The sequence below is a fragment of the Dipodomys merriami genome, unplaced genomic scaffold (assembly GCF_024711535.1).
Source record: "Dipodomys merriami isolate MVZ:Mamm:240054 unplaced genomic scaffold, mDipMer1.0.p SCAF_275, whole genome shotgun sequence".
Taxonomy (NCBI): domain Eukaryota; kingdom Metazoa; phylum Chordata; class Mammalia; order Rodentia; family Heteromyidae; genus Dipodomys; species Dipodomys merriami.
In genome coordinates, this window is record NW_027204215.1 from 595,082 (window position 1) to 622,120 (window position 27,039).

General features: G+C 50.2%; 2 protein-coding genes across 6 annotated transcripts in view; both read left to right on the plus strand.

The window, feature by feature from the left end:
- The first annotated feature begins 2,469 nt into the window (after window positions 1-2,469).
- On the plus strand, window positions 2,470-4,625 carry LOC138837792 (basic proline-rich protein-like). The gene is made up of 3 exons (XM_070036804.1): window positions 2,470-2,738; window positions 2,886-3,025; window positions 3,100-4,625. The coding sequence occupies exons 1-3, from the start codon at window positions 2,470-2,472 to the stop codon at window positions 4,623-4,625; spliced, it is 1,935 nt and encodes a 644-aa protein (XP_069892905.1).
- The window catches only part of LOC138837763 (glucocorticoid modulatory element-binding protein 2), a 47,737-nt gene continuing 23,623 nt past the window's right edge, over window positions 2,926-27,039 (plus strand). Inside the window, exons 1-4 of one of the 5 annotated variants that reach the window (XM_070036736.1) lie at window positions 2,926-3,025; window positions 18,886-18,939; window positions 20,880-21,127; window positions 25,020-25,208. In XM_070036736.1, coding sequence (XP_069892837.1) covers window positions 21,117-21,127; window positions 25,020-25,208 — 200 coding nt within the window. In that variant the 5' untranslated portion in view covers window positions 2,926-3,025; window positions 18,886-18,939; window positions 20,880-21,116. Of the gene's footprint in view, window positions 3,026-14,000; window positions 14,531-18,885; window positions 18,940-20,879; window positions 21,128-24,593; window positions 24,645-25,019; window positions 25,209-27,039 lie in introns of those variants that run through there. The other 4 variants (XM_070036737.1, XM_070036739.1, XM_070036741.1 and 1 more) reach the window with 4 other exon arrangements.

A 27,039-nucleotide genomic window follows, 5' to 3' on the forward strand; every position in this document is an offset into this window, starting at 1 on the left:
ATATAAGTATCTTAGGGGAGACCAGGCAAATCCTGTTCATGTCAAATTTGCTGACTACTTTTCACAACTGCCAGTGACAGCCACTAATGCTGATTACTGGAATTCCACTCTAAGGAAGAACTGTCCTGTTTTCCCCTTACTTGATGAAGTATTCACTCTCATTCCTACATGAACTCCTGTGTGGTATGTGGCTCTGACCATATTCCAGAACTATTAGCAACTGTCGGGTGCTCATTGGCACCAGCTGTGTCTGGTGAGAGCCTTCAGGCTGGTTCACAATCCCTGTCAAGGATCATCTTTTTTGGGAAGCTTTTCTATTTTCTGGTTGCTCACTTAACAATGGCTGTCTTAGATTGCTCAGGCTGCTATAACAAAATAAACCTAATGTAGCTTAAACACAACAGAAATTTACTGCCAGTTATGGAGGTTGTAAATCCGTGATCATGAAATGGCAGATTCAGTGCCTGAAGAGGGCTGTTCCCTGGCTCAGAAATAGCATGTTCTTACTTTGTACTTGTTTGTAGGTAGGCAAAGCATCTCTCTAGTGTTCCTTTTAAAAGTGCATCAGTAATCTTACAAAAGTCCTACCTTTTATAAAAACATTTTGGTGGATTAGGATTTCACATGCAATTTCCAAGGGAACATGAATGTAAACAGCCCCACAAGGAAATTAATCCTTCTGAGAGCACTCCCCATACCCTCTGCAGACAGAGCTCACCTGCAGGGACCATCCATATGCAAATGAAGACTAAGTTCAGGCATTGGAAAGAAGCTGCAGTTGGAGGTGCTTAATGCTTGATCTCCATGATCAATGGGGTCCTGCAGAAAGAACCTCACATTATCTATTTCCCTTTCAGGCCTTCTAGAAGTTGGAGTTGGGTGGCAGCAGGGAGGAACAGGGAGACAGGGAGCATGGGTGAAGAAGGGAAATGGGGTCCCCCGACTTTGGGTCCTAGCTCCCCTCTGACCAAGAAGCAGGCCCACCATGTTTCCAGCGGTCCCTCAATCCCTGTGCCCTGACCCTTTCAACATTTTGACCATTAATGTCATTTAGTTCCACAATAAACACGACAATAACCCGAACAGCAGCATGGACAAAATCTCATTTACATTTTCTTCCTGTGCTGGTACCACAGCTTGAATTCAGAGCTTGTGCTTGGCTTTTTCCGTTAACAGCTGCGTATCTTCTACTTGAGCCACACATAAAGTCCAGCATTTCACTGATTAATTGGAGATGAGAGTGTTGGGACTTTTCTTCACAATCCGTGTGCCCCTCCTGCCCGTTCCCCCCCCCAACCCATTTTGGGGCATGAACTCAAGCTATCCTCAAGCTTCTTTTGCTCAAGGATAGCACTCACCACTTGAACCACAACGCCACTTCCAGATTTTTCTGTGTATGCATGCTAGGCAGGCAGTCTACCACTAGGCCACATTCCCAACCCCACGTCTGACTTTTGAACACCAATTCTCACATATCAGCTTCCTAGGTGGATAGGATTTTATTTATTTTCTCGGGGCCTGAACTCTGGGCCTGGGCGCTGTCCCTGTACTCTTCAGCTCAAGGCCAGCACTCTCCAGCTTGAGCCACAGCACTACTTCTGGTTTTCTATTGGTTTACTGGAGATAAGAGTCTCATGGACTTTCCTGCCCAGGCTGGCTTTGAACTGCCATCCTCAGATCTCTGCCTTCTGAGCAGCTAGGATTACAGGCGTGAGTCACCAGCACCTGGCTTCAAGTTTATTCTTATGTCTGTGTGTGTGTGTGTTTTGGAATCAGGGCTTGGGCATCCTGTTCCTGAGTTGTTTTTTTTTTTTTGGTCAAGGCTAGGTAGGGTTCTACCTCTTGAATCACAGCTCTACTTCCAGCTTTTTGGAGATTAATTAGAGGTAATAAGAGTCTCATGGACTTACTTCCCTGGGCTAGTTTCAAACAGTCCTCAGATATCAGCCTCCTGAGTAACTAGGGTGGCAGCATGTTTAATTTTTAGTAAGATTTTTTCATAACTGGCTTGAGTACATTCAGCACTGCTGAAAACAGAAAGAAAATGCAACTCTACTAATCCTTCCTGAAGTGTGCTGTGAACCTGTTCCAGCAGCGCAGCAGCCATGTCCCAAACTGGCACTTTCCTTACCGATGGACCAAAGTGTAAGAGTGGGGGCACCCAGGGGTCCTGCGGCCTTTCTTCCATGCCACTCTGTGTCCCCATGCTGAGGGCTCAGCTGGGAGGGGACGATGACCCCATGCTGAGATGACCCTCCCATGCTGAGGTGACCCTCCCATGCTGAGAGTGCCCCCCCATGCTGAGATGACCCCCCATGCTGAGATGACCCCCCCATGCTGAGATGACCCCCACGCTGAGAGGTGACCCCCATGCTGAGAGGTGACCCCCCATGCTGAGAGGTGACCCCCATGCTGAGAGGTGACCCCCCATGCTGAGAGGTGACCCCCCATGCTGAGAGGTGACCCCCCATGCTGAGGGCTCGGACGGCCGGGGCCCGGAGGCCTCGCCACCGCAGGGGCCCCGCCCGCGGCGGGCCGGGCCGGCTTCCGGGCGCCCAGGGCCGCTGGCCCGTGGACGCTCTCCCGGCCCCGGATCAGGGAGGCAGCGCTCAGGCGGCGCGCTCCCGCAGCTTCGCGGGGGCGCAGGCACTGTCTACGCTACCGGCAGCCGGCGGCCCGGCTCGGAGGACAGGCCCGGGTCCCCGCCCGCCGCGGAGCGCGCCCAGAGCCCGCAGAAGGTGGCGCTAGGGCTCGCTCGCCGCGCAGGCGCGCTGGGACTCCTCAGGCCTTATCTCACGGCACCGCCCGCTTCCGCGCGGAGCGCCAAATAAGTCGCCCAGCCTGCTTGGCCAGTGCGTGCGCGGCCTCGCCGCTTGCGTCACTAGGAAGCGCGTGCCCGTGCCGCCGCCGCCGCCGCCGCCGCCAAAGAATCCCCAACAAGGAGCGAAGCCCGCGGCCGCCGCCGCCGCCCGCCGCCACCACCCCCGCCGCCGCCGTGCGCCGGAGCAGGCCCGCGCGGCCCCAGGTAAGCGGCGCGGGCGCGCCCGCGCCCCCCGCGGCGAGGCCTCTCGCGCCGCTCACGCGCCGCCGTCCAGTCAGGGGTCCCTGCGGAGCGTCAGGACGTTACGGCGGGGGGAGGGGAGGCCGGGGGAGGGGCGGCGGGCGCGCGGGGGCGGCGGCGGCGTCAGGCGCGGCGGCGTCAGGCGGGCGGGCGCGGGCGCCGGGCGGGCGGGCGCGCGAAGGCGGCGGCGCTTCCGGCCTCCATCTTGGCGCCGCGGGCGGGAGAGGGCGGCTCCCCCGCGGGGGCCGTGGGGCGGGCGCGGCGGGGCTCGCCGTCGGAGCGGGCCTGGCGTGGCGGCGGCCGCGACCCCACGGGGACGAGGCGCGGGGGCTCCGGTGGGACCCGTGTCTGCCGGCGGGAAGCGCGGCGGGGCCGGCTGCGCCCGGTGTCCCCGGCTGCCCCCGGTCCCGGCCGCGCCCCGCGCTCTCTGCCCGCGGCCCCGGCCCCGGCTGCGCCCCGCGCTCTCTGCCCGCGTTCCCGGCCCCGGCTGCGCCCCGCGCTCTCTGCCCGCGTTCCCGGCCCCGGCTGCGCCCCGCGCTCTCTGCCCGCGGCCCCGGCTGCGGCCCCCGGCCCCGGCTGCGCCCCGCGCTCTCTGCCCGCGTTCCCGGCCCCGGCTGCGCCCCGCGCTCTCTGCCCGCGTTCCCGGCCCCGGCTGCGCCCCGCGCTCTCTGCCCGCGTTCCCGGCCCCGGCTGCGCCCCGCGCTCTCTGCCCGCGGCCCCGGCTGCGGCCCCCGGCCCCGGCTGCGCCCCGCGCTCTCTGCCCGCGTTCCCGGCCCCGGCTGCGCCCCGCGCTCTCTGCCCGCGGCCCCGGCTGCGGCCCCCGGCCCCGGCCGCGCCCCGCGCTCTCTGCCCGCGTTCCCGGCCCCGGCTGCGCCCCGCGCTCTCTGCCCGCGTTCCCGGCCCCGGCTGCGCCCCGCGCTCTCTGCCCGCGGCCCCGGCTGCGGCCCCCGGCCCCGGCTGCGCCCCGCGCTCTCTGCCCGCGTTCCCGGCCCCGGCTGCGCCCCGCGCTCTCTGCCCGCGGCCCCGGCTGCGGCCCCCGGCCCCGGCCGCGCCCCGCGCTCTCTGCCCGCGGCCCCGGCTGCGGCCCCCGGCCCCGGCCGCGCCCCGCGCTCTCTGCCCGCGGCCCCGGCCCCGGCTGCGCCCCGCGCTCTCTGCCCGCGTTCCCGGCCCCGGCTGCGCCCCGCGCTCTCTGCCCGCGGCCCCGGCTGCGGCCCCCGGCCCCGGCTGCGCCCCGCGCTCTCTGCCCGTGGCCCCGGCCCCGGCTGCGCCCCGCGCTCTCTGCCCGCGTTCCCGGCCCCGGCTGCGCCCCGCGCTCTCTGCCCGCGGCCCCGGCTGCGGCCCCCGGCCCCGGCTGCGCCCCGCGCTCTCTGCCCGCGGCCCCGGCTGCGGCCCCCGGCCCCGGCTGCGCCCCGCGCTCTCTGCCCGCGGCCCCGGCTGCGGCCCCCGGCCCCGGCTGCGCCCCGCGCTGTCTGCCCGCGTTCCCGGCCCCGGCTGCGCCCCGCGCCCCTCCCCACGCCCGCGGCCCCCAGCCCCCGGCCCCGTCACGCTTGCCAAGCGAGGCTAAGGCAGGTAGAACACGGTGGGCTTGGATTGCCCGTTATTTATGTGTCTCTGCTGGGGCTTGAACTCTGGGCCTGGGCGCTGCCCCTGCAATCTTCAGCTCAAGGCGAGCGTTCTACCGCTTGAGCCACAGCGCCACTTCCGGTTTGCTAGGGGTTTATTGGAGATAAGAGTCTCATGGACGTTCCTGCCCAGGCTGGCTTTGAACCGTGATCCTCAGATCTCAGCCTCCCGAGTAGCTAGGGTGACAGGCGGGAGCCACCGGCGCCCGGCTTTGCTTAGCTTTTTCGTTCGGGGCTGGCGCTCTGCCACTTGAGCCACAGCGAGACTAACAGCTTTTGGTGTTAAATTGGAGGTAAGGGTGCCTGGCTTCCCGCGGAGGCCTCACACCCCGGGCTCCGAGTGGCTGCCAGGGTAGGCGCGAGCCACCAGCCCCGAGCAGCCGCCTGTTCAGAGCTGTTCGCTTGTGTCTGCCTAGACAGCGAGTGCACAGTTTTTAGAAGGAGGATCCCCAAGTGCAGAGTGGTTTGTGTGTGCACGTAAACACAAAAGGATCTTGGGAGGGAAGGGCCCCTCGCAGGTCAGAGCGCTGGGAGTCCGGTAGTTCCTGCTCCGTGGCCGTGTGCTGGAGCTTAAGCCCAGGCCTCACCGGCAGGCCCTGTCCGCTCAGCCCCACCTCCAGCCCCTCCAGTGGTATTTTAATCAAGGAAAAATACTTTAACTTTTCTGTTTTGCTGGCACTGGGGTTTGAACTCGGCCTCTTGCTTGCTCAGCTGGCACTTTACCATTTGAGCCATACCTTCAGCCTAGCTTTAAAAAAGCTGATTGGTTTGGAGATGAAGCTTCCAACTCTTCTTCCTGGGCTGGCTGCGAACCATGGTTCCCTGGATCTCAGCCTTTTTAAGTAGCTAGGATTTGAGCCATTGATGCCTGGCTCAAAGGAAGATACTTAAACTTTCTCTTCTTTATTGTTATTATAAAAGTGGTGGACAGAGGAGTTACAGTTTATGTAAGTCAGGTAAAAAGCACATTTTTTTGACTGTCATCCCTTTCCAGTTTTTCCCTCCCATCCCCACCCACATAGTTCATTTTTCAAGTGTCTAGTGAGTATCACTGCTTTATTTGTTTACTCTTGTTCCTCCATTTCTGTGCCCCCCACCAAAGACCTATAAAGGAACAAATAAGACAAAAATAAAATGAAAACAACAAAGAAAAAAAAAAACCTTGTTTCCATTTCCTGGAGTTCATTTCTGTAACGATTATTTTGAATGATCAGCTGTGCAAAGGCGTTGCCCCTTTGTGTACCTCTCCTAAGAGTGTCTTTTGGTCTCACTGTGTGTGAATGCCTGGAGTCTTACATCATTTCCCAGAGTCTTATATCATTTATCAGGTCCTGGTGTATTTAGATCTAGCGTCCACATAAGAATATACTTCTGATCTGGAGAGTCTGATATTGGGATGTGATATACTGGCCAATTTCCCACTAGCATTTTTTTTTCCCACCAGATCTGGGGCTTGAACTAGGCCTGGGCACTGTCCCTGGGCTTCTTTTGCTCAAGGTTAGCGCTCGTTCACTTGAGCCACTTCCAGCTTTTTCGGTTTCTAAGGTACTGAGGAATTGAACCCAGGACTTTATGAATGCCAGGCAAGCACTCTACCACCAAGCCACATTTCCAGTCCCCACAGTAGCACTTTTATCTTGTTTTTATGAATTTATGTCCAAGAGTTTTTTTGTTTTTTTGGGGGGAAGGGGTATGGTCGTAGGGTCTGAACTCTGGGCCTGGGCGCTGTCCCTCATCTCTTCAACTCAAGGCTAGCACTCTACCACTTGAGCCACAGCGCCACTTCTGGCTTTTTTCTTTTTGCTTATGTGGTGCTGAGGAATCGAACCCAGGGCCTCATGCGTGGGAGGCAGGCGCTCTACTACTGAGCCACCTTCCCAGCCCCTTAAGTGAAATTCTTAAGTGCTCGTTTGATCTTCTTTATAGGCGTATTTGAGAAAGGATCTATGTACCTCAGGTTAGCCTTAAACTCCTGGTCCTTTTGCCTCAGCCTACCAAGTGTTGGAATTACAGGTGTGTACCACCATGCCTGGCTAAAAGCTCTTTGTTTTGAAGCCTCAATCTCAAACACAATACTGGTGGGAGAAGATCTTTTAGAGACACTCAGTCTGCAGTGTCCATGACACTGCACCTTTTCTGCCGGAGAAGCACCTGAGGGCAGTCTTCAGAGGCCTGGCCTGGCCCAGCCCAGGCAGGGGTCAGGGGCTCCCAGGCTCCCTTGGCAGTGGGAGCCATTCGTGTTTGTCTTCTCCCATGTAAGCACCTGCTGGGTGGCTTCTGGGTTTACAAGGAATAGTAAAGGGGCTGGGAAGGTGGCTCAGTGGTAGAGCACTTGCCTTGCAAGCCTGAGGCCCTGGGTTCGATTCCTCAGCACCACATAAGCGAAAAAAAAAAGCCGGAAGTGGCGCTGTGGCTCAAATGGTAGTAGAGCACTAGCCTTGAGCTGAAGAGCTGAGGGACAGCACCCAGGCCCAGAGTTCAGGCCCCACGACCGGACCAAAAAACAAAACAAAAACAAAAAAGGAATAGTAAAGGACTGTTTGAAAACATTCTATTCCCCCCCCCCCCCCCCAGCCAATGCTGGGGACTGAACTCAAGGACAATCATGTGGTTGTAATATATTAAGACTTTTTTTTTTTTTTGTCAGTCATGGGGCTTGAACTCTGGCTTGGGTGCTGTCCCTGCACTCTTCAGCTCAAGGCAAGCGCTCTACCACTTGAGTTACAGTGCCACTTCCCATTTTCTAGTGGTTTAGTGGAGATAGGAGTCTCACAGTCTTTCCTTCCCCGGGCTGGCTTTGAACCAGGAGGCTGGTTGTGGAGCCTGAACTCTTCAGCTTAAGGCCAGCACCCTACCACTTGAGCCACAGCGCCACTTCCCGCTTTTTTTTTCTGCTTATGTGGTGCTGAGGAATCGAACTCGGCCTCATGCATGCAAGGCGAGCACTCTACCACTGAGCTACCTTCCCAGCCCCATGCCTAGGATCTTTTTGTGTGCTTTTGGCATATGTTCTTTGGAGAAATGTCTAAATTCGTTGCCAATGTTTTAAATTGAGTCACTTGTAGGAGTTCTTTACATATTTTGAATACTAATCCTTTGTCAGTTGTTTTGTTGGTGCTTTCGTCCATTCTCTGTTTTTTCTGTCACTCTCAAAGTATCTCTTGATGCACAAAAGTTTTTGTTTTTGTTGTTTTGATGTAGTGGGGGTTGAACTGAGGGCCTTATAATTGCTAGCCTGGCACAATATCACCAAACCATGCCTCCAGCCCTGTTTTTTACTTTTTTAGTGGTTGTGGGGCTTGAACTCTGCCTGGGCTCTGTTCCAGAGCTTTGTGCTCCAGCCTAGTAGTGGTCTGCCTCTGGAGTCACCGCACCACTTCCGGTTTTGGAGTGGTCAATTGGAGAGTCTCATGGAGACTCTTCTTCCTGGGCTGGCTTCAGGCTTCGATTCTCAGATTTCAGCTCCTGAAGAGCTAGGATTACAGGTGTGAGCCACCAGTGCCTGGCTTTACTGCACCTGACTTCTTGCCCACCTACTTACTGTGCTTCCCATCATTTCTGAGATCACACGCGTGCACTACCACATCTAGCTTTAGATTGAGAAGGGGGGGTCTTATAAACTTAATCTGGCCAGGCCACCTCGAACCTCAGTCCTCCCATTCTTAGCCTACTATGAGACAATCCTTTCTTCTATCAAAGTAGTTTGCTTCTTTTCTGTTAATCTTTTTTTTTTTTTTTTTTTTTTTTTTTTGTCGGTCGTGGGGCTTGAACTCTGGGCCTGGGCGCTGTCCTTCAGCTCTTCAGCTCAAGGCGAGCGCTCTACCACTTGAGCTACAGCGCCACTTCCGGTTTTCTGGTGGTTTATTGGAGATAGGAGTCTCACGGTCTCTCCTGCCCGGGCTGGCTTTGAACCGCGATCCTCAGATCTCAGCCTCCTGAGTAGCTAGGATTACAGGCGTGAGCCACCAGCGCCCGGCTCTTTTCTGTTAATCTTAAGAGAATTGTTTTTCAAAGGGTTCTTGCCTTGGTCAGATTGGGCCCTTGTTGATTACATTTTAGTTATATACATCCTTTTCCTGAGCACTTTAATAAGACATCCTGTTAGGGGGCTGGGAAGGTGGCTCAGTGGTAGAGCGCTTGCCTTGCATGCGTGAGGCCCTGGGTTCGATTCCTCAGCACCACATATGCAAAAAGAAAAAAGCCGGAAGTGGCGCTGTGGCTCAAATGGTAGTAGAGCACTAGCCTTGAGCTGAAGAGCTGAGGGACAGCACCCAGGCCCAGAGTTCAGGCCCCACGACCGGACCCCCCCCCCCCCCCCAAAAAAAAAGACATCCTGTTAGAAGCTCTTGGCGTTTTAGTTGCATCTTGTTAATTAAGCCATACCCCTCCTTTGCAGGTTGTAAACCTGAGCCCAGCCAATGAGAGTGGAGGGGCGGGGCCTGCTGGGTCAGGAATAAAATGGGAGCAGCCTGTGCTCTGTATGTTTGCTTGCAGAGTTTTGGCTGGTGGCAAACCCTTGTACAAGAGTAACTTTGTGGGGGTACCTTTCAAGTTGGTATCCTATTCCTACATGACACCATGACATCCTGAGCTTTTTGGTGGTGGTGGTGGTTGTGGGGTTTGGACTCTGGGCCTGAGCACTGTTCCTCAGCTCTTCAGCTTAAGGCCAGCTCTCTACCACTTGAACCAAAGTGCTACTTCCGCTATTTTGGTACTTAATTGGAGATAAGAGTCTCATGGACTTTCCTGCCCCGGCTTTGAACTGTGATCCTCAGCTCTCAGCCTCCTGAGTAGCTAGGATTACAGTTGTGAGCCACTGGTGCCCAAGCTGTTTCTAATGCTATCAAGTAAGTAGGGTTATGGATGGGAGCTACTTAGGCCTGCTGTACCAGTTTTTAACTTTGATGAATCAAATGTTGTTTCTCTCTACTGAGCTACACTTCAACCCCTGCCATTTTTGTCTCTTTTTCTTTCTTTCTTTTTTTTTCCTTTTAAGCTCTCATTGGATCTTACATAGGCAAGCTAAAGATGTACTGAGTGGAGGGGGGGGGGGGCGCAAAATCCTTCTTCTTTCATTACTTATGCTTTTGTTCCCAAATCCAATATCACAAATGTGTTTACCTCTTAGTTGCTTTATGATTTCAGCTGTTAGGTTTGGTTCTCCCTCTTCCCCCCATGCTGCTGTACTGGGGCTTGAACTCTAGGCCTCATGCTGTCTCAGCTTTTTCACTCATAGCTAGTGCCCTGCCACTTGAGCCACATCTTCACTTCCAGCTTCCAGCTGGTTAACTGTAGATAAGAGTCTCTTGGATTTGCTTGCCTGGCCTGGCTTCACAGTGAGGCTCTTAGGGCTCAGCCTCTTGAGTAGCTAGCTGGGATTAGGCACAAGCCACTGGTTCCTGGCTGGTTTGACCATTTTGAGTAAATTTTGCACATAATGTAAGGTTAGAATTTGCATGGGGGCTAGGAAGGTGGCTCAAGGGTAGAGCGCTTGCCTTGCATGCCTAAGGCCCTGGATTTGATTCCTCAGCACCACATAAATAGAAAAAGCCGGAAGTGGTGCTATGGTTCAAGTAGTAGGGCATTAGCCTTAAGCTTAAGAGCTGAGGAACAGCGCCCAGGCCCAGAGTCAAGTCCCACAATTGACAAAAAAAAAAAAGCCAGGCGCCTGTGGCTCTTGCCTGTCATCCTAGCTACTCAGGAGACTAAGATCTGAGGATCCCAGTTCAAAGCCAGCCCAGGCAGGAAAGTCCATGAAACTGTATCTCCAATAAGCACTCAGAAAACTGGAAGTGGCGCTGTGGCTCAAGTGGTAGAGCACTAGCCTTGAGCTGAAGAGCTGAGGGACAGCGCCCAGGCCCAGAGTTCAAGCCCCACAACCAACCCCCCCCCCCAAAAAAAAAGAATTTGCATGGACAAACAGTTATCTAGCACTATTTTTTTCTTTTAAAAGGCACCAGTAGGGCTGGAAAGGTGGCTCAGTGGTAGAGCGCTTGCCTTGCATGCATGAGGCCCTGGGTTCGATTCCTCAGCACCACATAAGCAAAAAGAAAAAAGCCGGAAGTGGTGCTGTGGCTCAAATGGTAGAGTGCTAGCCTTGAGCTGAAGAGCTGAGGGACGGCGCCCAGGCCCAGAGTTCAGGCCCACGACTGGACCCCCCCCCAAAAAAAAAAAAAATATATATATATTGCCGGGCGCTGGTGGCTCACGCCTGTAATCCTAGCTACTCAGGAGGCTGAGATCTGAGGATCGCAGTTCAAAGCCAGCCCGGGCAGGAGAGACCGGGAGACTCCTATCTCCAATAAACCACCAGAAAACCGGAAGTGGTGCTGTAGCTCAAGTGGTAGAGCGCTCGCCTTGAGCTGAAGAGCTGAGGGACAGCGCCCAGGCCCAGAGTTCAAGCCCCACGGCCGACAAAAAAAAAAAAAAAAAAAAAAAAGGCACCAGTGCTGCTCAGCTGGAAGAAACTGGTCAGGCCTGTGATGGCAGGTCTTGGCTATGGCAGAATAGGGAATTATTATTTTGTTTGTTCATGGATACCTAGTGTTACCCAGTGTTTTGTTGTGGAGCTTGAACTCAGCGCCTGGTTGCTGTCCCTGAACTCTTTTGCTCAGGACTGGTGAGCTACCACTTTGAATCATAGCACTACTTCCAGTTTTCTGTTGGTTAATTGGAGATAATGGGAATGTGGCTTGGTGCCTCGCATGCATGAAGTCTTGGGTTTGATTCCTCAGTACCACATAAACAGAAAAGGTTGGAAGTGGTGCTGCTGCTCAAGTGGTAGAGTGCTAGCCATGAGCAAAACAAGTTTAGGGACAGTGCTCAGGCCCTGAGTTCAAGCCCCAGGCCTGTCCAAAAAAAAAAAAAATGTCTCATGGACTTTCCTGCCTGGGCTGGATCTCAGACTCTTGAGTAGATAGGATTCCAGGCAAGAACCACCAGCACCCAACTAGCGCAGTGTCTTTTTTTTTTTTTTTTTTGGTCGTGGGGCTTGAACTCTGGGCCTGGATGCTGTCCCTGAGTGTTTCAGCTCAAGGCAAGCACTCTACCACTTGAGCCACAGCACCACTTCCAGTTTTCTAGTGGTTTATTGGAGATAAGAGTCTCACAGACTTTCCTTCCCTCAGCTGACTTTGAACCGTGATCCTCAGATCTCAGCCTCCTGAGTAGCTAGGAGTACAGGCGTGTGAGCCATGGCACCCAGAAGCATCATTTTTTTTTTTTAAAGACTCCCCATTGAATGGTCTTAACATTCCTGTTGGAAATCAATTTACCATATCACATGTATCCAGTAACATTTTTTACTGCTTTTTTTAAAAAGATTTAAAAGTGGTAAATAAACATATATGTATATGTGTGTATATATATATAATATATATATATATTATATATATATATATATATATATATATATATATATATATATATATATAAAATTGAAGGAATTTCAGCACATGCAGCTTCTTGTAACTACACAGCAATGAGAATACAGAACAGTCTGTCACCCTGGAATTCTTCCTGGTGCTTCTCTGTGATCACCTCCTCCTCATGACCTGAACATTGAGCAATCTGTGCAGGGCCTGCGAGGAGATCCTGTAGTTGGACCTCTGTGCTGTCACTGGTAGAGTCACCTTTCTCCTCTGCTTGAGACCGAGGATTCAACCGTCCCTCAGGGATTAGGCTGAGGGAATTAGTGTTGTTGGATCAAGTTTGTGGAAGGAAATGTTAGCTCTTCATTATAAATACCCCTCAGTGTTTTTGTTTTTTTGCCAGTCCTGGGACTTGAACTCTGGGCCTGGGCACTGTCTCTGAGCTTCTGTGCTCAAGGCTAGCACTCTATACTTGAGCCATGGAACCACTTCTGGCTTTTTTTTTTTCCTTCTGATTATTGGAGATAAGAGTCTCAGGGACTTTCCTGCCTGGTCTGGCTTTGAACCTTGATCCTCAAATCTCAGCCTCCTGAGTAGTTAGGTTTACGGGTGTGAGTCACTGGTGCCTGGCTCCTGGTATGTTTTCCACTTGAGTGAGGGCTGCCAAATCTTCCGTGTGTGCCCATTGCCTTCAGTGGGGAGCTTGCAACTGAATGGTCATTTTTTCTTTGTTTTCTTTTTTTTGGTTGGTCATAGGCTTGTAATCAGGTCCTAGGCACTGTTTCTGAGCTTTTTTGCTCAAGGCTGATGCTTTATCATTTTGAGCCACAGCTCTACTTCTGGATATTTGGTGGTTAATTAGAAGAGTCTCATGAACTCTCCTGCCCTGGCTGGCTTCAAGCTGTGATCCTTTGATCTCTCTAGAAAGTATCTGCAGTTGGGCACCAGTGGCTCAGGCCTGGAATCCTAGCTACTCAGGAGGCAGGATCTGAGGATCACAGTTCAAGCCAGTCTGGACAGAAAAGTTCATGAGACTCTTTTTTTTTTTTGGTTGGTTGTGAGCCTGAACTCTGGGCCTGGGCACTGTCCCTTAGCTCTTCAGCTCAAGGCAAGCACTATACCTCTTGAGCCATAGTGCCACTTCCGGCTTTCTCTGTTTATGTGGTGCTGAGGAATTGAACCCAGGGCCTCATGCATGCAAGATAAGCACTCTACCACTGAGCCACCTTCCCGGCCCGATCGTGAGACTCTTTTTTTTTTTTTTTTTTTTTTTTGCCTGTCCTGGGGCCTGAACTCTGGGTCTGGGCGCTGTCCCTCAGCTCTTCAGCTCAAGGCTAGCACTCTACCACTGGAGCCACAGCGCCACTTCCGGCTTTTTCTGTTTATGTGGTGCTGAGGAATCGAACCCAGGGCCTCATGCTTGCAAGGCATGCACTCTACCGCTGAACTACCTTCCCAGCCCCACCGTGAGACTCTTATCTCCAATTAACCACTAGAAAAAAACAAGAGGGGCTGTGACTCAAAGTATTAGAGCACCAGCTCAGGAACAATGCCTAGGCCCTGAGTCCAAGCCCCAGGACCGACACAGAAAATAAAAAAGCGGCTGGAGAATGACTCCAAGGTTTTAGGCCCCTGAGGACTTAGGGCTATAGGTCTGAAGCTTACTCAGCGGCTCAGCGGCAGCTAAAGCTTTCCGGAGAGCTGGATGTGGTGGATCTCACCTGTCATCCTAGCTCCTCAGGAAGCTGGAGTTGGGAGCACTATGGCTCCAGGCCAGCCCACGGGGAGCTCCAGAGACCATGAGACCCCATCTCAACAGAGAAGGCCGGATAGGCAGTTATCTGTTACATCTGTTATCCCAGCTGTAGTGGGAAGGGCAAAATCGAAAGAGTACAGTCGGGGCCAGCCCCACCAAGCCAAAAGTGAGATTGTATTTCGGAAATAACCTGAGTGAAAAGGGCTAGAGGTATAGCATTTGTGGTAGAGGGCTAGCTAGCAAGCATGATGCCTTTAGTTCAAACCCCAATACTACAAAATAATTAGCCAACTAAAAAATCTTGTAGAGAATAGCTGGGAGCAGAAATTGAAGACTGCTGAAGAAGTGCTAGGAAAGTGAGAGGTGTTAGGGGGCTAAAATTATGGAAAGCAGGGGTCTGTAAAGAGCCAGATTGCAGAAGGCCAGGTACTTTAGAACTGGGTGCCGGAAGAGCTCCAGAGAATGACAGGGCCGGGAAATGAAACTCAGAGCTGTGACACTACCTGCACACAGTGTCCTGGGCTGCTGCTACTCCAAGCCTGGAGCAGGACGCCTTCAGCAAGAGCACCGGAAGCCTCCATGATGAGGATTTGGAGCCATGAGTTTCTGATTCTCAGAGTCTAGAGCTATAAGCCTCTGAGTTGGAGAGCCTAGCCCTTAATCCTCGAGAAGTCAGGGCCAACGTCCAGTGTCATAGTCACTCTCTTATTTCAGGTCTGAGGTATTTATTGATTTGTTGTTACTCTAGATTTATTTTTGTCTGTTGTACTATTTTATAAAAATTAGGCAAGTAGGGCTGGGAAGGTGGCTCAGTGGTAGAGCGCTTGCCTTGCATGCCTGAGGCCCTGGGTTCAATTCCTCAGCACCACATAAGAAAAAAAAAGAAAAAAGCCGGAAGCGGCACTGTGGCTCAAGTAGTAGAGCACTAGCCTTGAGCTGAAGAGCTGAGGGACAGCGCCCAGGCCTAGAGTTCAGACCCCACAACCCAACCCCAAAAAAACAAAAACAAAAACAAATAAAAAAATTAGGCAAGTAGATTAGTAGACTCTTGTCTAGCTTCTTTCTTTCATAATTTTTTTTAGATTCATATATGCTGTTTGTGTATTGGTAATTCATTCTTTTTTGGGGGGGGTCCAGTCATGGGGCCTGAACTCTGGGCCTGGGGTGCTGTCCCTCAGCTCTTCAGCTCAAGGCTAGTGCTCTACCACTTGAGCCACAGCACCACTTCTGGCTTTTTTCTTTTTGCTTATGTGGTGCTGAGGAATCGAACCCAGGGCCTCATGCATACAAGGCAAGCGCTCTACCACTGAGCCACCTTCCCAGCCCCAATTCATTCTATTTTATCTGTGAGTATTGTTCATGAATATACAATAGCTTTTCATGAATCTAATGATACATGGTCAGTTTGGGGTTTTGTTTATTGTGAATAAAGCTGATAGGAAAATTTGAAAAAAAAATACAAATTTTCAAGTGGACATGAGTTTGTTTTTGCTAGTCCTGGGGTTTGAACTCAGGATCTGGGCACTATCCCTGAGGTTTTTTTTGCTCAAGGCTAGCACTCTACCACTTGAGCCACAGCACCACTTTTGGTTTGGTCTGTGTAAGTGGTGCTGAGGGATTGAACCCAGGGCTTCCTGCATGCTAGGCAAGCACTCTACCTCTAATCTACATTCCCAGCCCCTGTATTTTTTTTTTTTTAAACTTTGGTGGTCCTAGGGCTTGAATCGGGGCCTTCCTTATATTTGCTGAACTGAACTGGTACTCTGTCACATGAGCCAGGCCTCTAGTCCTGCTTTTGCTTTTTTTTTTTTAGATGGACTCATGAATTTCCTGGGCTGGCATCAAACCTTGTTCCTCTAGATATCAGTAGCCAGGAATATAGGCATGAGTCACTAGTACCTAGACAGTGGCCTTTCCCTCTCCCTCTCCCTCTCCCTCTCCCTCTCCCTCACCCCCTCCCCCTCCCCCTCTCTTTCCCTTTGCCCCTCCCTCTCTCCCCCTCTCTTCTTCCTCTCTCCCCCTCTCCCTCTTTCCCTCTCTCCCTCTCTCCCTCTCTCCCTCTCTCCCTCTCTCCTTCTCTCCTTCTCTCCCCCTCTCCCCCTCTCTCTCTCTCCCTGAATCTCCCTACCCCTCTCTCTTCTTTTGGTCTCACTGTGAATATCTAGAATTCTGTGTAGTTTATCATATTCCAGTGTATTTTAGATCTAATTTCTGCATGCAAGAGAGAACATGTGCTGTTTGTCTCTCTGAGCTTGGCTTACCTCATTTAACATACTTTGTTCTAGTTGCATCCATTTCCCTGCAAAACATGATATTTTATTCTAATTCCATTGTATATAGGTTTTGCTTTTTTTTTGGTCATGGGGTCTGAACTCTGGGCCTGGGTGCTGTTCCTCAGCTCTTCAGCTCAAGGCTAGTGCTCTACCACTTGAGCCACAGCGCCACTTCCGAACTTTTCTGGTTATGTGGTGCTGAGGAATTGAGCCCAGGGCCTCATATATGCGAGGCAAGTGCTCTACCACTGAGCCATCTTCCCAGCCCTGTAGGTTCTACATTTTTTGGATCTACTCACCTATTGTGAGGTATCTGGGCTGTTTCCATATCTTGGCTGTGGATAGGGCAGCGATGAACATGCATGTGCAGGTGTCCTTATATTCTGGCTCATGATGCTCAGGGTAGATGCCCAGGAGTGGTATGGCTGAGTTGTAGAGAGGGTTGTTTAGATTTTGAAGAATCTATAGACTGAAGTCCAGAGTGGTTATACTAGTTTATATTCCCACCAACAGTGCAGTGGGGTTCCTTCCCCCCACATCCCCTCCAACATTTGCTTTTCGAATTCACAATGTTGGCCCATCTAACTGGCATTATACAGCATACCCCTCCCCCCTCATTGATAGTGTTTGTTGTAAGTGTACTTTCAGCTGCTATACATAGTCATTTGTGTGTGCATGTGTGTGCCAGTTGTGGGGACTGAAACTCAGGGCCTGAGTTCTCTACACAGCTCTACTTCTAGCCTTTTGGTGGTTAATTGGAGAGAAGAGTCTTATTTCCTGTCTGAGCTGGCTTCAAACCACAATCCTCAAATCTCAGCCTTCAGAGTAGCTAGGAGTATAGGCATGATTCACTGGCATCTGGCTTTTTGCTTTTTTTTTTTTTTTTTTTTTTTTTTGCCGGTCGTGGGACCTGAACTCTGGGCCTAGGCGATGTCCCTCAGCTCTTCAGCTCAAGGCTAGCGCTCTACCAGTTTGAGCCACAGCGCCACTTCCAGCTTTTTCTGCTTATGTGGTGCTGAGGAATTGAACCCAGGGCCTCATGCATGCAAGGCAAGCACTCTACCACTGAGCCACTTTCCCAGCCCCTGCTTTTGTTTTTTTGAGACAGGCTCCATCTACGTTGTCAGGCTGGTCTTGAACCCCTGGGTTTTAGTGATCATCCTGATTCAGTCTCCTAAGATAAATGACACATGTACACATGCTGCTGGGCCTAGCTTGAGAAAATAGTTTGTTGAGTTTCCCATTTGTGTAGCTCTTCATTACTGAAGCTTCAGGCCCTACTTTTCTATTTTCTAGACTTCCATTGTCCTTTCTTTTAGAGCCCATTTGTGAGTGATCTCTTCATTTCCCTTCACATGGAAAGTCTTTACTTTGCCTTTATTTCTAAAGGATATTTCAAAGTTGCAGAATCCTAGATTAACATTTATTTTATACTCGATCTCTTCCTCTGTTGCCCCAGTGTTGGGGATTGAATTTGTTTTCTTTAATATAGTTAAAAATATTAACTAGTGGGGCTGGGAAGGTGGCTCAGCGGTAGAGTGCTTGCCTCGCATTCATGAGGCCCTGGGTTCGATTCTTCAGCACCACATAAACAGAAAAAGTTGGAAGTGGAACTGTGGCTCAAGAGGTAGAGTGCTAGCCTTGAGCTGAAGAGCTCAGGGACAGTGCCCAGGCCTAGAGTGTAAGCCTCACAGCCGACAAAATAAATATATTTATTTATGAGGTGGCTCACGCCTGTAATCTTAGCTACTCAGGAAGCTGAGATCTGAAGATTTCAGTTCAAAGCCAGCCCTGGCAGGAAAGTCTCTGAAACTTATCTCCAGTCAACTACTCAAATAAGGCTGGGACTGGTGCTATGGCTCAAGTGGTAGAGCACTAACCTTGAGCAAAAGAAGCTCAGGGACAGCGCCCTGGCCCAGAGTTCAAGTCCAGGACCCCCCCAAAAAAAGTTTCCTGTCTTCCAGCCTCATTGTATCTGATGAGAATCCAGTCACTTAAGTTTTCTCATATGATAAAGCATGTTGTTTATTAGCTTATGTTACTTATACAGAGGGGGTTTTTATTATTGCATCTTCACATATGTTTACAGTTTTCCAATCAATCTCACCCCTTCTGTTACGCTCCTTGCCCTATTCCCTGCTCCCCCCCAAATACAGCATCCCCAACGTATTTCCGAGTTTTGTTTTCATAATTGCAAATAACCTATTGACAGTATTCAACCTCCTTTATCCTCCCACTAGTCCAACCCCTCCCGCTAGTCCCCACCCACCGACAGTCTGTTTCCCACCCCCTCTGCCACTTGGCACCCTGGCCACAACCTCATTTCATTGAGTTTCTCAATGCCTTTTTTTTTTTTTTTTTTTCCTTTTTTTGTTGGTTGTGGGGCTTGCTTATGTGGTGCTGAGGAATCAAACCCAGGGCCTCATGCATTCAAGGCAAGCACTCTACCACTGAGCCACCTTCCCATACCCTCAATGCTTTCTTCATACAGACTTGCGGTATATAACAAAGTTATTTATTTACCCTCCTTCTTTTTCCATTCTTCCTCACTGCTCTTCCTGAGTAATTTCTTAGCTTGATTCATTCTGGGTTTAACTGTATAAGTATATGGGTATATGGGTAGGTATATGTCCGTGAATATGTATCTTTTAGGTCTAGCTTCCATATATGAGCAAAAACAAATAGAGAGCTTGTCTTAATGAAATGATTTCATTTTTCTTTATGGTTATATAAAATATTCCATGGTATATATGTGCATATATATATGTTTTTTAATTATTACTTTCTTTTTTATTTTTGTCAGTTGTGGGTCTTGAACTCTGGGCCTGGGCGCTGTCCCTGAGCTCTTCAGCTCAAGGTAAGTGCTCTACCACTTGAGCCACAGCACCACTTCCATTTTTCTGGTGGTTTATTGGAGATAAGAGTCTCAAGACTTTTGAGCCCAGGCTGGCTTTGAACCACAATCCTCAGATCTCAGCCTCCTGAGTAGCTAGGATTACAGACATGAGCTACCAGTGCCTGGCTGTGCATATATATATTATGTATAACATTTTTCTCACAACATCTTTATCCATGTATCTGTTGTTGGGAGCCTTGTTTTAGTCCATCGTTTGGTTGTTGTAAACATCGTGACACACATGTATATGCAGGTGTCTTTCTTATGTACTAATTTACTCTCCTTTGGAGATATGTCCAGTGGTGCTCTGAGAGGCCCTAAGGAAGCCCTCCTTATAGGCTTTGAGGAGCCTCCACACTGATTTCCTCACAGGCTGCGGTAGTTTTCATCCCACAGCAGTGTAGCAGTATATCAGGATCTTCTTTCCACATATCCTCGATAGCATTTGTGTGTGTGTGTGTGTTTTTTTTTTTGGCTACCACTTTGACTGGAGTGAAATGAAGTCTTAGTGTAGTTTTGATTTGCATTTCCTTTATGGCTAAGGATGTTGTATTTCTTTTTGTGAGAACTATTTGCCCATTTGTTGATTGGATTACTTGTTCTCATGCTGTTTACTTTTTTGAGTTCTCTGTATATTTTGGATATTAATCTGTTATCTGCTGAATAACTAGCAAAAATGTTCTCCCATTCTATGGAATCCCTTTTTTTGGTCTCTGTGACTGTTTTTTTGCTGTTTATAAACTCTTTAATTTACTATTGTTAGTTCTGTCTTTCAATTCCTGTCCTCTGGGCATCTGGAGTCCTAGTCAGGGAAAATTAACTTGTGCCTATATCTTTCAGAGTTTTTCCTATGTATTTTCTTTTTTTTTTTTTTTTTTATTTTGGTTGGTCGTGGGGCTTGAACTCTGGGCCTGAGTGCTGTTCCTAGTCTTCAGCTCAAGGTGAGCACCTACCGCTTGAGCCACAGCACCACTTCCTGTATTTTCTTTTTCTTTTTTTGTTGGTCGTGGTGCTTGAACTCTGGGCCTGGGCGCTGTCCCTCAGCTCTTTAGCTCAAGGCTAGTGCTCTACCACTTGAGCCACAGCATCACTTCTGGTTTTCTGATGGTTCATTGGAGATAAGAGTCTCATGGACTTTCCTGGCCAGCCTGGATTTGGACTATGATCCTCAGATCTCAGCCTCCTGAGTAGCTAGGATGATAGGCATGAGCCACTGGCACCTGGCTACATATTTTCTTTCTTTCTACATTTTATTATTTCAAACCATGTGAACAATTCCATAAAACATGTGAAAAAAGCAAGGAAGTGTTCAATGCTGAAGGACCTACGCCTGGGGCCAGGGCTTGGGGGGCCTAGCCCCTCTGCGGGCAGTGGTGGTTCCTAGGTTAGCGCTAATGGAGCCTGGGCCCAGGGCCACAGGACAGGAGCCTCAGTGACACTGGCAATTATCTGGAACAGCCCTGGGAACCTAGACCCGTGGAGGGCAGGGCAGGGGCCACCTGCACAGGTGGGCGGCCAGCAGAACGATGGGTGTAAACACGCAGACACCTCAAGGCATGGAATCACTGGCTGGCTACATATTTTCTTGTAGTAGATTTAAAGTTTCAGGTCTTACTTTGAGCTCTTTGATCCAACTGGAGCTGATTTTTATACAGGATAGAGATTTTTTTAATTAGAAATACAGGTCCAGTTTTGGTCTCCTGTACATAAATTCCCAGTTTTCCCAGAATCACTTGTTGAAAGGCTTTTACTTTGTTGAAAACTAATTGGCTGTAGGTGTGTGGTTTTATTTCTGGATCTTCTATGCTGTTCCATTGACCTTTGGGTCTGTTTTGCTGCTGGTACCCTGCTGTTTTTGTTACTATGGTTCTATAGTATAATTGGTTTTCTTTTTTTTTTAGGTTTGAGACCAGGACTCGACCTCAGTACCTGCCACTTTTGCTGGCTAGTGCTCTCCTAACTGAGCCATGCCTCTAACTCCTAACTTTTTTTTTTGCCAATCCTACGGCTTGATCTCAGGGCCTGGGCACTGTCTCTGAGCTGCTTTTGCTCAAGGCCAGCACTCTACCACTTGAGCCACAGATCTATTTTCACCTTTTTCTGTGTATGTGGTACTGAGGAATGGAATCCAGGGCTTCATGCATGCTAGGTAAGCACTCTACCACTAAGCCACATTCCCAGCCTTCCTAACTTGTTTTGTTTTGTTTTGTTTGGCCAGTCCTGGGGTTTGACCTCTGGGCCTGGGCACTGTCCCTGAGCTTTTTGCTCAAGCCTAGTACTCTACCACTTGAGCCACAACTCTTCTTTCTCCCCTACTCCCCCTTTTTTAGTGACTAATTGGAGAGAAGATTTTCACAGACTTTCCTGCTGGCTTTGAACTGCGATCCTCAGATCCCAGCCTCCTGAGTAGCTAGGTGTGAACCACCAGAGCCCAGCTCTGTAATATAATTTGAAGTCTGGTATTGTGATACCTCCAGCTGTGCTCTTATTACTTAGAATTGCTTTTTTAATTCTGGGTATTTTCTCCCCCCTATGATTTTTTTTCATTGATTTCTATAATTCTGTGAGGAATTATAATGGGATTTCAATGGGCATGGTATTGTATATTGTTTTTGGCAGTATGATAATTTTTACAATATTTTGACAGTCCACAAGCATGAGATGCTTTTCCATCTTCTGATGTCTTCTTTAGTTTGTTTTTTAAGGTCTTATAGAAGTCTTTCACTTCCTAGTTTGATACCTAACATGAAGTTATTTTGGAGGCAATTATGAATGGAATTATTTTTCCTGATGTCTTTCTCATGATTATTTTTTCCCTTGAGAGCTAGACTTTGCTGGCTTCATTGCAGATCATACAATTCTGTATTATGCTTAGATAATTTGAGTGTTATGCTATGAAACTTGAGTCTTGTTTCAGTCTCATGGCTAGCATTGCTATTATAGCAAGAGCTAGACCTGGCTGGTCAGGCTGATTTTTTTTTTTTCTGGTACTGGGGCTTGAACTCAGGACCTCATATTCTCCTTTGGCTTTTTAACTCATGGATGATGCTCTACCACTTGAGCCATACCTTTACTTCTAACTTTTTGTTGGCGAATTGGAGATAAGAGTCTTGCAGGTTTGTCTGCTCAGGCTGTCCTCAGATCCCAGCCAGTGGTGCCTGGGTGTTGTTTTTGTTTTGTTTTGTCTTGTTGAGACAGGGTCTTATTTGCCTGGTTAGCCTGGAACTTGTGATTCTACTATCTAAACCTCCCTCACACTGGGATTACAGGCACGCACCACCACACACAGCTGGCTGAGCACTTTGAACCCCTCCTGTGTGGTGCTCAGTTCAGTTTTCAGGGCCTCGGCAGTTCTTCTGGCTGTAGCCTGTGGGGACACCGTCGGGGGTCTGCCTGTGGGGTCTGTCTGAGGGGGGAGTGTGGTCTGCCCTCTCTGTTCTCGAAGCCTTTGGTTGCCATGCAGGGTTAAGACCACAGGTAGATTGTCCCAGGATGGTCCATGTGCTCCCATGAAGCCGTGTGCACACCTGTGTGCACTTTGCTCCTATCCACAGTGCTTTTTCTTGCCCTGTGGTTGTTATATATGTGTCAGCATCTTGTGACTGAATCTTCCCTGGGCCAGGATGGGATGGGAGTGAGGGTGTGTGGACCTACGCCAGAGTTCCACCTGGAGTCAGGAGGGAAGCCTCTTCTCCTGACTTGGGTGCCGTGGCAGAGCTGGAACAAAGGCAGGACCAGCAGGGAAAAAAAGGGTAATAACTAGCTAGGCACCGTTATCCTAGACACTCAGGAGGCTGAGAGCTGAGGATTGTGGTTCAAAGCCAGCCCAGGCAGGAAAGTCCATGAGACTCATCTCCAATAAACCACCAGAAAACCAGAGGTGGTGCTGTGGCTCAAGAGGTAGAGCCCTTGCCTTGAGCTGAAGAGCTCAGGGACAGCGCCCAGGCCCTGATGAGTTCAAGCCCCATGACTGAGCCAAAAAAAAAAAAAGGTAATAATTAAAAATGGGCACCAGGCACCAGTGGCTCACGCTTATAATACTAGCAGCTCAAGAGGCTGAAATCCGAGGATCACGGTTTGAAGCCCAGCCTGGGCAGAAAAGTATGTGAGACTCTTATTTGCAATAAACTACTTAGAAAAAGCCAGAAGTGGCACTGTGGCCCAAGTGGTAGAGTGCTAGCCTTGAGTAAATGAAGCTCAGGGACAGCGCCAGGCCCTGAGTTCAAGCCCCAGGACCAGCAAAGAGAATAAGCATTGTCTAATGTGCACAAAGACCTGTGTTCAATCCCTAGTCTAGAAAACAAACCAGACCAAGGCATTTGTCCCTTTCTGTCCTGAGTTAATTTCCCATCTTTTCCCCAGGCCACAGAAAGGACATCCTGGGTGTGTTCTCTTTTTGCTGATCCTGGGGATTAAACTGAGAGCCTAGGTGCTGTCCCTGAGCTTTTGTGTTCAAGTCTAGTGCTCTTGAGCGACAGCTCTTTCTCTGGCTTATTTGGTTTAATTAGAGATAAGAATCTTATGGGCTTTCTTGCTTTGGCTGGCTTCGAACTGCAATCCTCAGATCTTAGTCTCCTGAATAACTAGGATTACAGGCATGAGACACTGGCACCTGGATTCCTGGGTATTTTCTCTCTGAACCTATGCTCAGTCCTGGGCTTCAGTCTCCCCATTGACTTTGGCCAGAAGATACAGAGGGAAAAGAATGAAAGGTAGCAACCAGAGAGTGCTCATTTGGATAAGTCACCCTAGCATCTGATCTTCCTCTGCGGTCAAGCGACCCTGTAACTTCTGTGGGAACGTGTGGAGACCGTGGGTGGTGACTTCTGTGAGAGCGTGGGCATCCACGACGGAGACTGTGGGTGGTGACTTCTGTGGGAGCGTGTGGAGACCGTGGGTGGTGACTTCTGTGGGAGCGTGGGCATCCACAGCGGAGACCGTGGGTGGTGACTTCTGTGGGAGCATGGGCATCCACGGTGGAAACCTTGGGTAATGACTTCTGTGGGAGCGTGGGCATCCACGGCAGAGACCGTGGGTGGTGACTTCTGTGGGAGCGTGGGCATCCATGGCAGAGACTGTGGGTGGTGACTTCTGTGGGAGTGTGTGGAGACTGTGGGTGGTGACTTCTGTGGAAGCGTGTGTGGGCATCCATGGCAGAGACCGTGGGTGGTGACTTCTGTGGGAGCGTGGGCATCCATGGCAGAGACTGTGGGTGGTGACTTCTGTGGGAGCGTGTGGAGACTGTGAGTGGTGACTTCTGTGGGAGCGTGTGTGGGCATCCATGGCAGAGACCGTGGGTGGTGACTTCTGTGGGAGCGTGTGTGGGCATCCATGGCAGAGACCGTGGGTGGTGACTTCTGTGGGAGCGTGGGCATCCATGGCGGAGACAGTGGGTGGTGACTTCTCTGGGAGTGTGGGCATCCACAGCGGAGACCGTGGGTGGTGACTTCTGTGGGAGCGTGGGCATCCACAGTAGAGTCCGTGGGTGGTAACTTCTGTGGGAATGTGGGCACCCACGGTGGAGTCTGTGGGTGGTGCCGCACTACTGTAGACAAGCCAATCTGGAGTAGTTCCTGTTTTGCTTCTTGTCAGGGAGCAGTGGGAAGGGACTTGGAGGGCTGGAGGATTGTCACTGTTACTGAGAGACGCCATCTGTAGAGTGCCATGTGAGCAAATTCTTCTCGTTTGCTTTTTTTTTTTTTTTTTTTTTTTGAGGTTGGGCGCTGTCCCTCAGCTGTTCAGCTCAAGAAGAGAGGTCTACCACTCGAGCCATAGCACCACTTCTGGCTTTCTGGTGGTTAATTAGAGAGAAGAGTCTCATGTACTTTCCTGACCAGGCTGGCTTTGAACCGCAATCCTCAGTAGCCTCCTGAGTGTTAGGATTATAGGTGTTGAGCCACCAGCACCGGGCTTCTCATCTGTTTTGTGCTAGAAATTGACGCCTGTGACTTGCATGTGCTAAGCATGTGCTCTGACACTAAGCTGGGTGCTCTGTGGAACAATTAAGTGGACCATGCTGTAACTCTGCCTTGTCTCCCCAGGACTTGGGACCCTGGAGGGGTGTCACTGCTAATCCTGGGCATCCTATTCCACGAAGCCATGGCCACCCCTGATGTGAGTGTCCACATGGAGGAGGTGGTGGTTGTGACAACTCCAGACACCGCGGTGGACGGCAGTGGTGTGGAGGAGGTGAAGACAGTGCTGGTAACAACAAACCTGGCTGCTCACGGGTAAGACTGACCATCAGTCCTGGTGTGGGCTAGGTCGGGTTATTCTGGCATAGCTGATGTGCCAAGTATAGGGGCAAGCTCCAGCATTTCTTTACCTGTGAGATTCTCAGACTAAACCCAGTATATTTAAGGGTAAAGAGTAAATGGTATCTCATAAGAGGATCAGTGCAGACTATGGAGCGATACCTCAGCTACTCAGCGTGGCTGCTTGGTTTCCCTTTTGATAACTATAATAGTAAGGTGATTTCATTTTTATGAGTCCATGTTCAAGAAATGAACTTGAAGGTCTGGAGGTGGTATGTATGGTTCAAGTGGTAGAGTGTTTGCCTAGTAAGTGTAAGACTGAGGAGAGAGAGAGAGGGAGAGAGAGAGAGAGAGAGAGAAGGAAGGAAGAAAGAAAGAAAGAAAGAAAGAAAGAAAGAAAGAAAGAAAGAAAGAAAGAAAGAAAGAAAGAAAGACAGACAGACTTTGGCCAGGCACCAGTGGCTCAGACCTGTAATCTTAGATACTCAGGAGGCTGAGATCTGAGGATCAAGGTTCAAAGCCAGACCGGGTAGGAAAGTCTGTGAGACTCTTATCTCCAATTAATCACCAGAAAATGGTAAGTGGCACCGTGGCTCAGGTGGTAGAGCACTTGCCTTGAGCTGAAGAGCTGAGGGGCAGCGCCCAGGCCCAGAGTTCAAGCACCACGACTGACCAAAAAAACAAAAACCACCACCAACAACAAAAAAACCCAAAAACAAAACAGAAAGAAAGACTTTGTCTTTTTGTCATTTATCTGGAGGGACAAAGGGTGAACGAATGGAGCTGAGGTACTCACTAGACAGACTGTTGAAAATGAATTACACAACTGTGGTTGGGGATGGGAGGGAAAAACTGGGAGAGAGCAAAGGAAGAGGTGACATGCCCCAAAAGAAATGTACTCATTACCTGACTTAAAAAATGGTAACCCTCTGTACATCACTTTTATAATAACAATTTTAAAAAGAACAAAAGAAAGAGAATATAAAGGAAGTTAGCAAGTTGAAAAGCCCATGACTTTCTTGACATTCCTCATGAAATTGTGTTATCTTTTTCAGCTTTTGTCTGAATGAAGTATTAGTTGCCACAAAGCTCACACTTGACCAAATGTGTGCTTCTTTTGACCACTTACAGATAAGATTGCTAGGATCTGGCATAGTGGCTCCTGAGATCCAGGTCGCAGGGGCAGTCAGCAGGACAGGGGGAGGGGCTGTGTTGAATCTTTGCTCTTCCTCCCAGAGGACTTGGGATTTTTTTTAACTTATGGTTTGTTTCTGGAATTTTCCATTTAAAACAGCAGCTGAATGAGGGTTTTCAGCTCATATTTCTTTTTTGTGGTACTAGAGTTTCAACTTAGGGTCTCCATTGAGCTGTAAGCTGTAGTCTTACCCTTGGGACACCCGTCAGCCCTGTGGGTGCACCTCTGCCCTGTTGCACACAGCGCCTCGGTTTCCTCAGCCGTTGTCATCTAAGACTGGCCGTATATTTGCTCATGCCCTGGCTCGTGTTTCTCTTTTGACCCCTAACAGCCTGCAGAGACTTCTTGTCTCCCCCTCCCACTCCTGACTTATTTCCTCCGAGGAAATAAGTTGTTTTCCATGCAGGACACGTGTTTCAGTTCTGTCATTGTTCTTTGCATGGTACACAGCTGTGGTTCGGTGGGGACAGGGAGGAGCTTCCTTTCTGAGTTCCCAAAGCCCCCTGGGCCGTCAGGTGTTCCCACTTCATCTTACGCTGGCCTTGCAGTAACTCTTAGTGTGTCCCAAAGGTCAGAGTCCACGTTTGTATGTCTAATCAACTCCAATTTCCT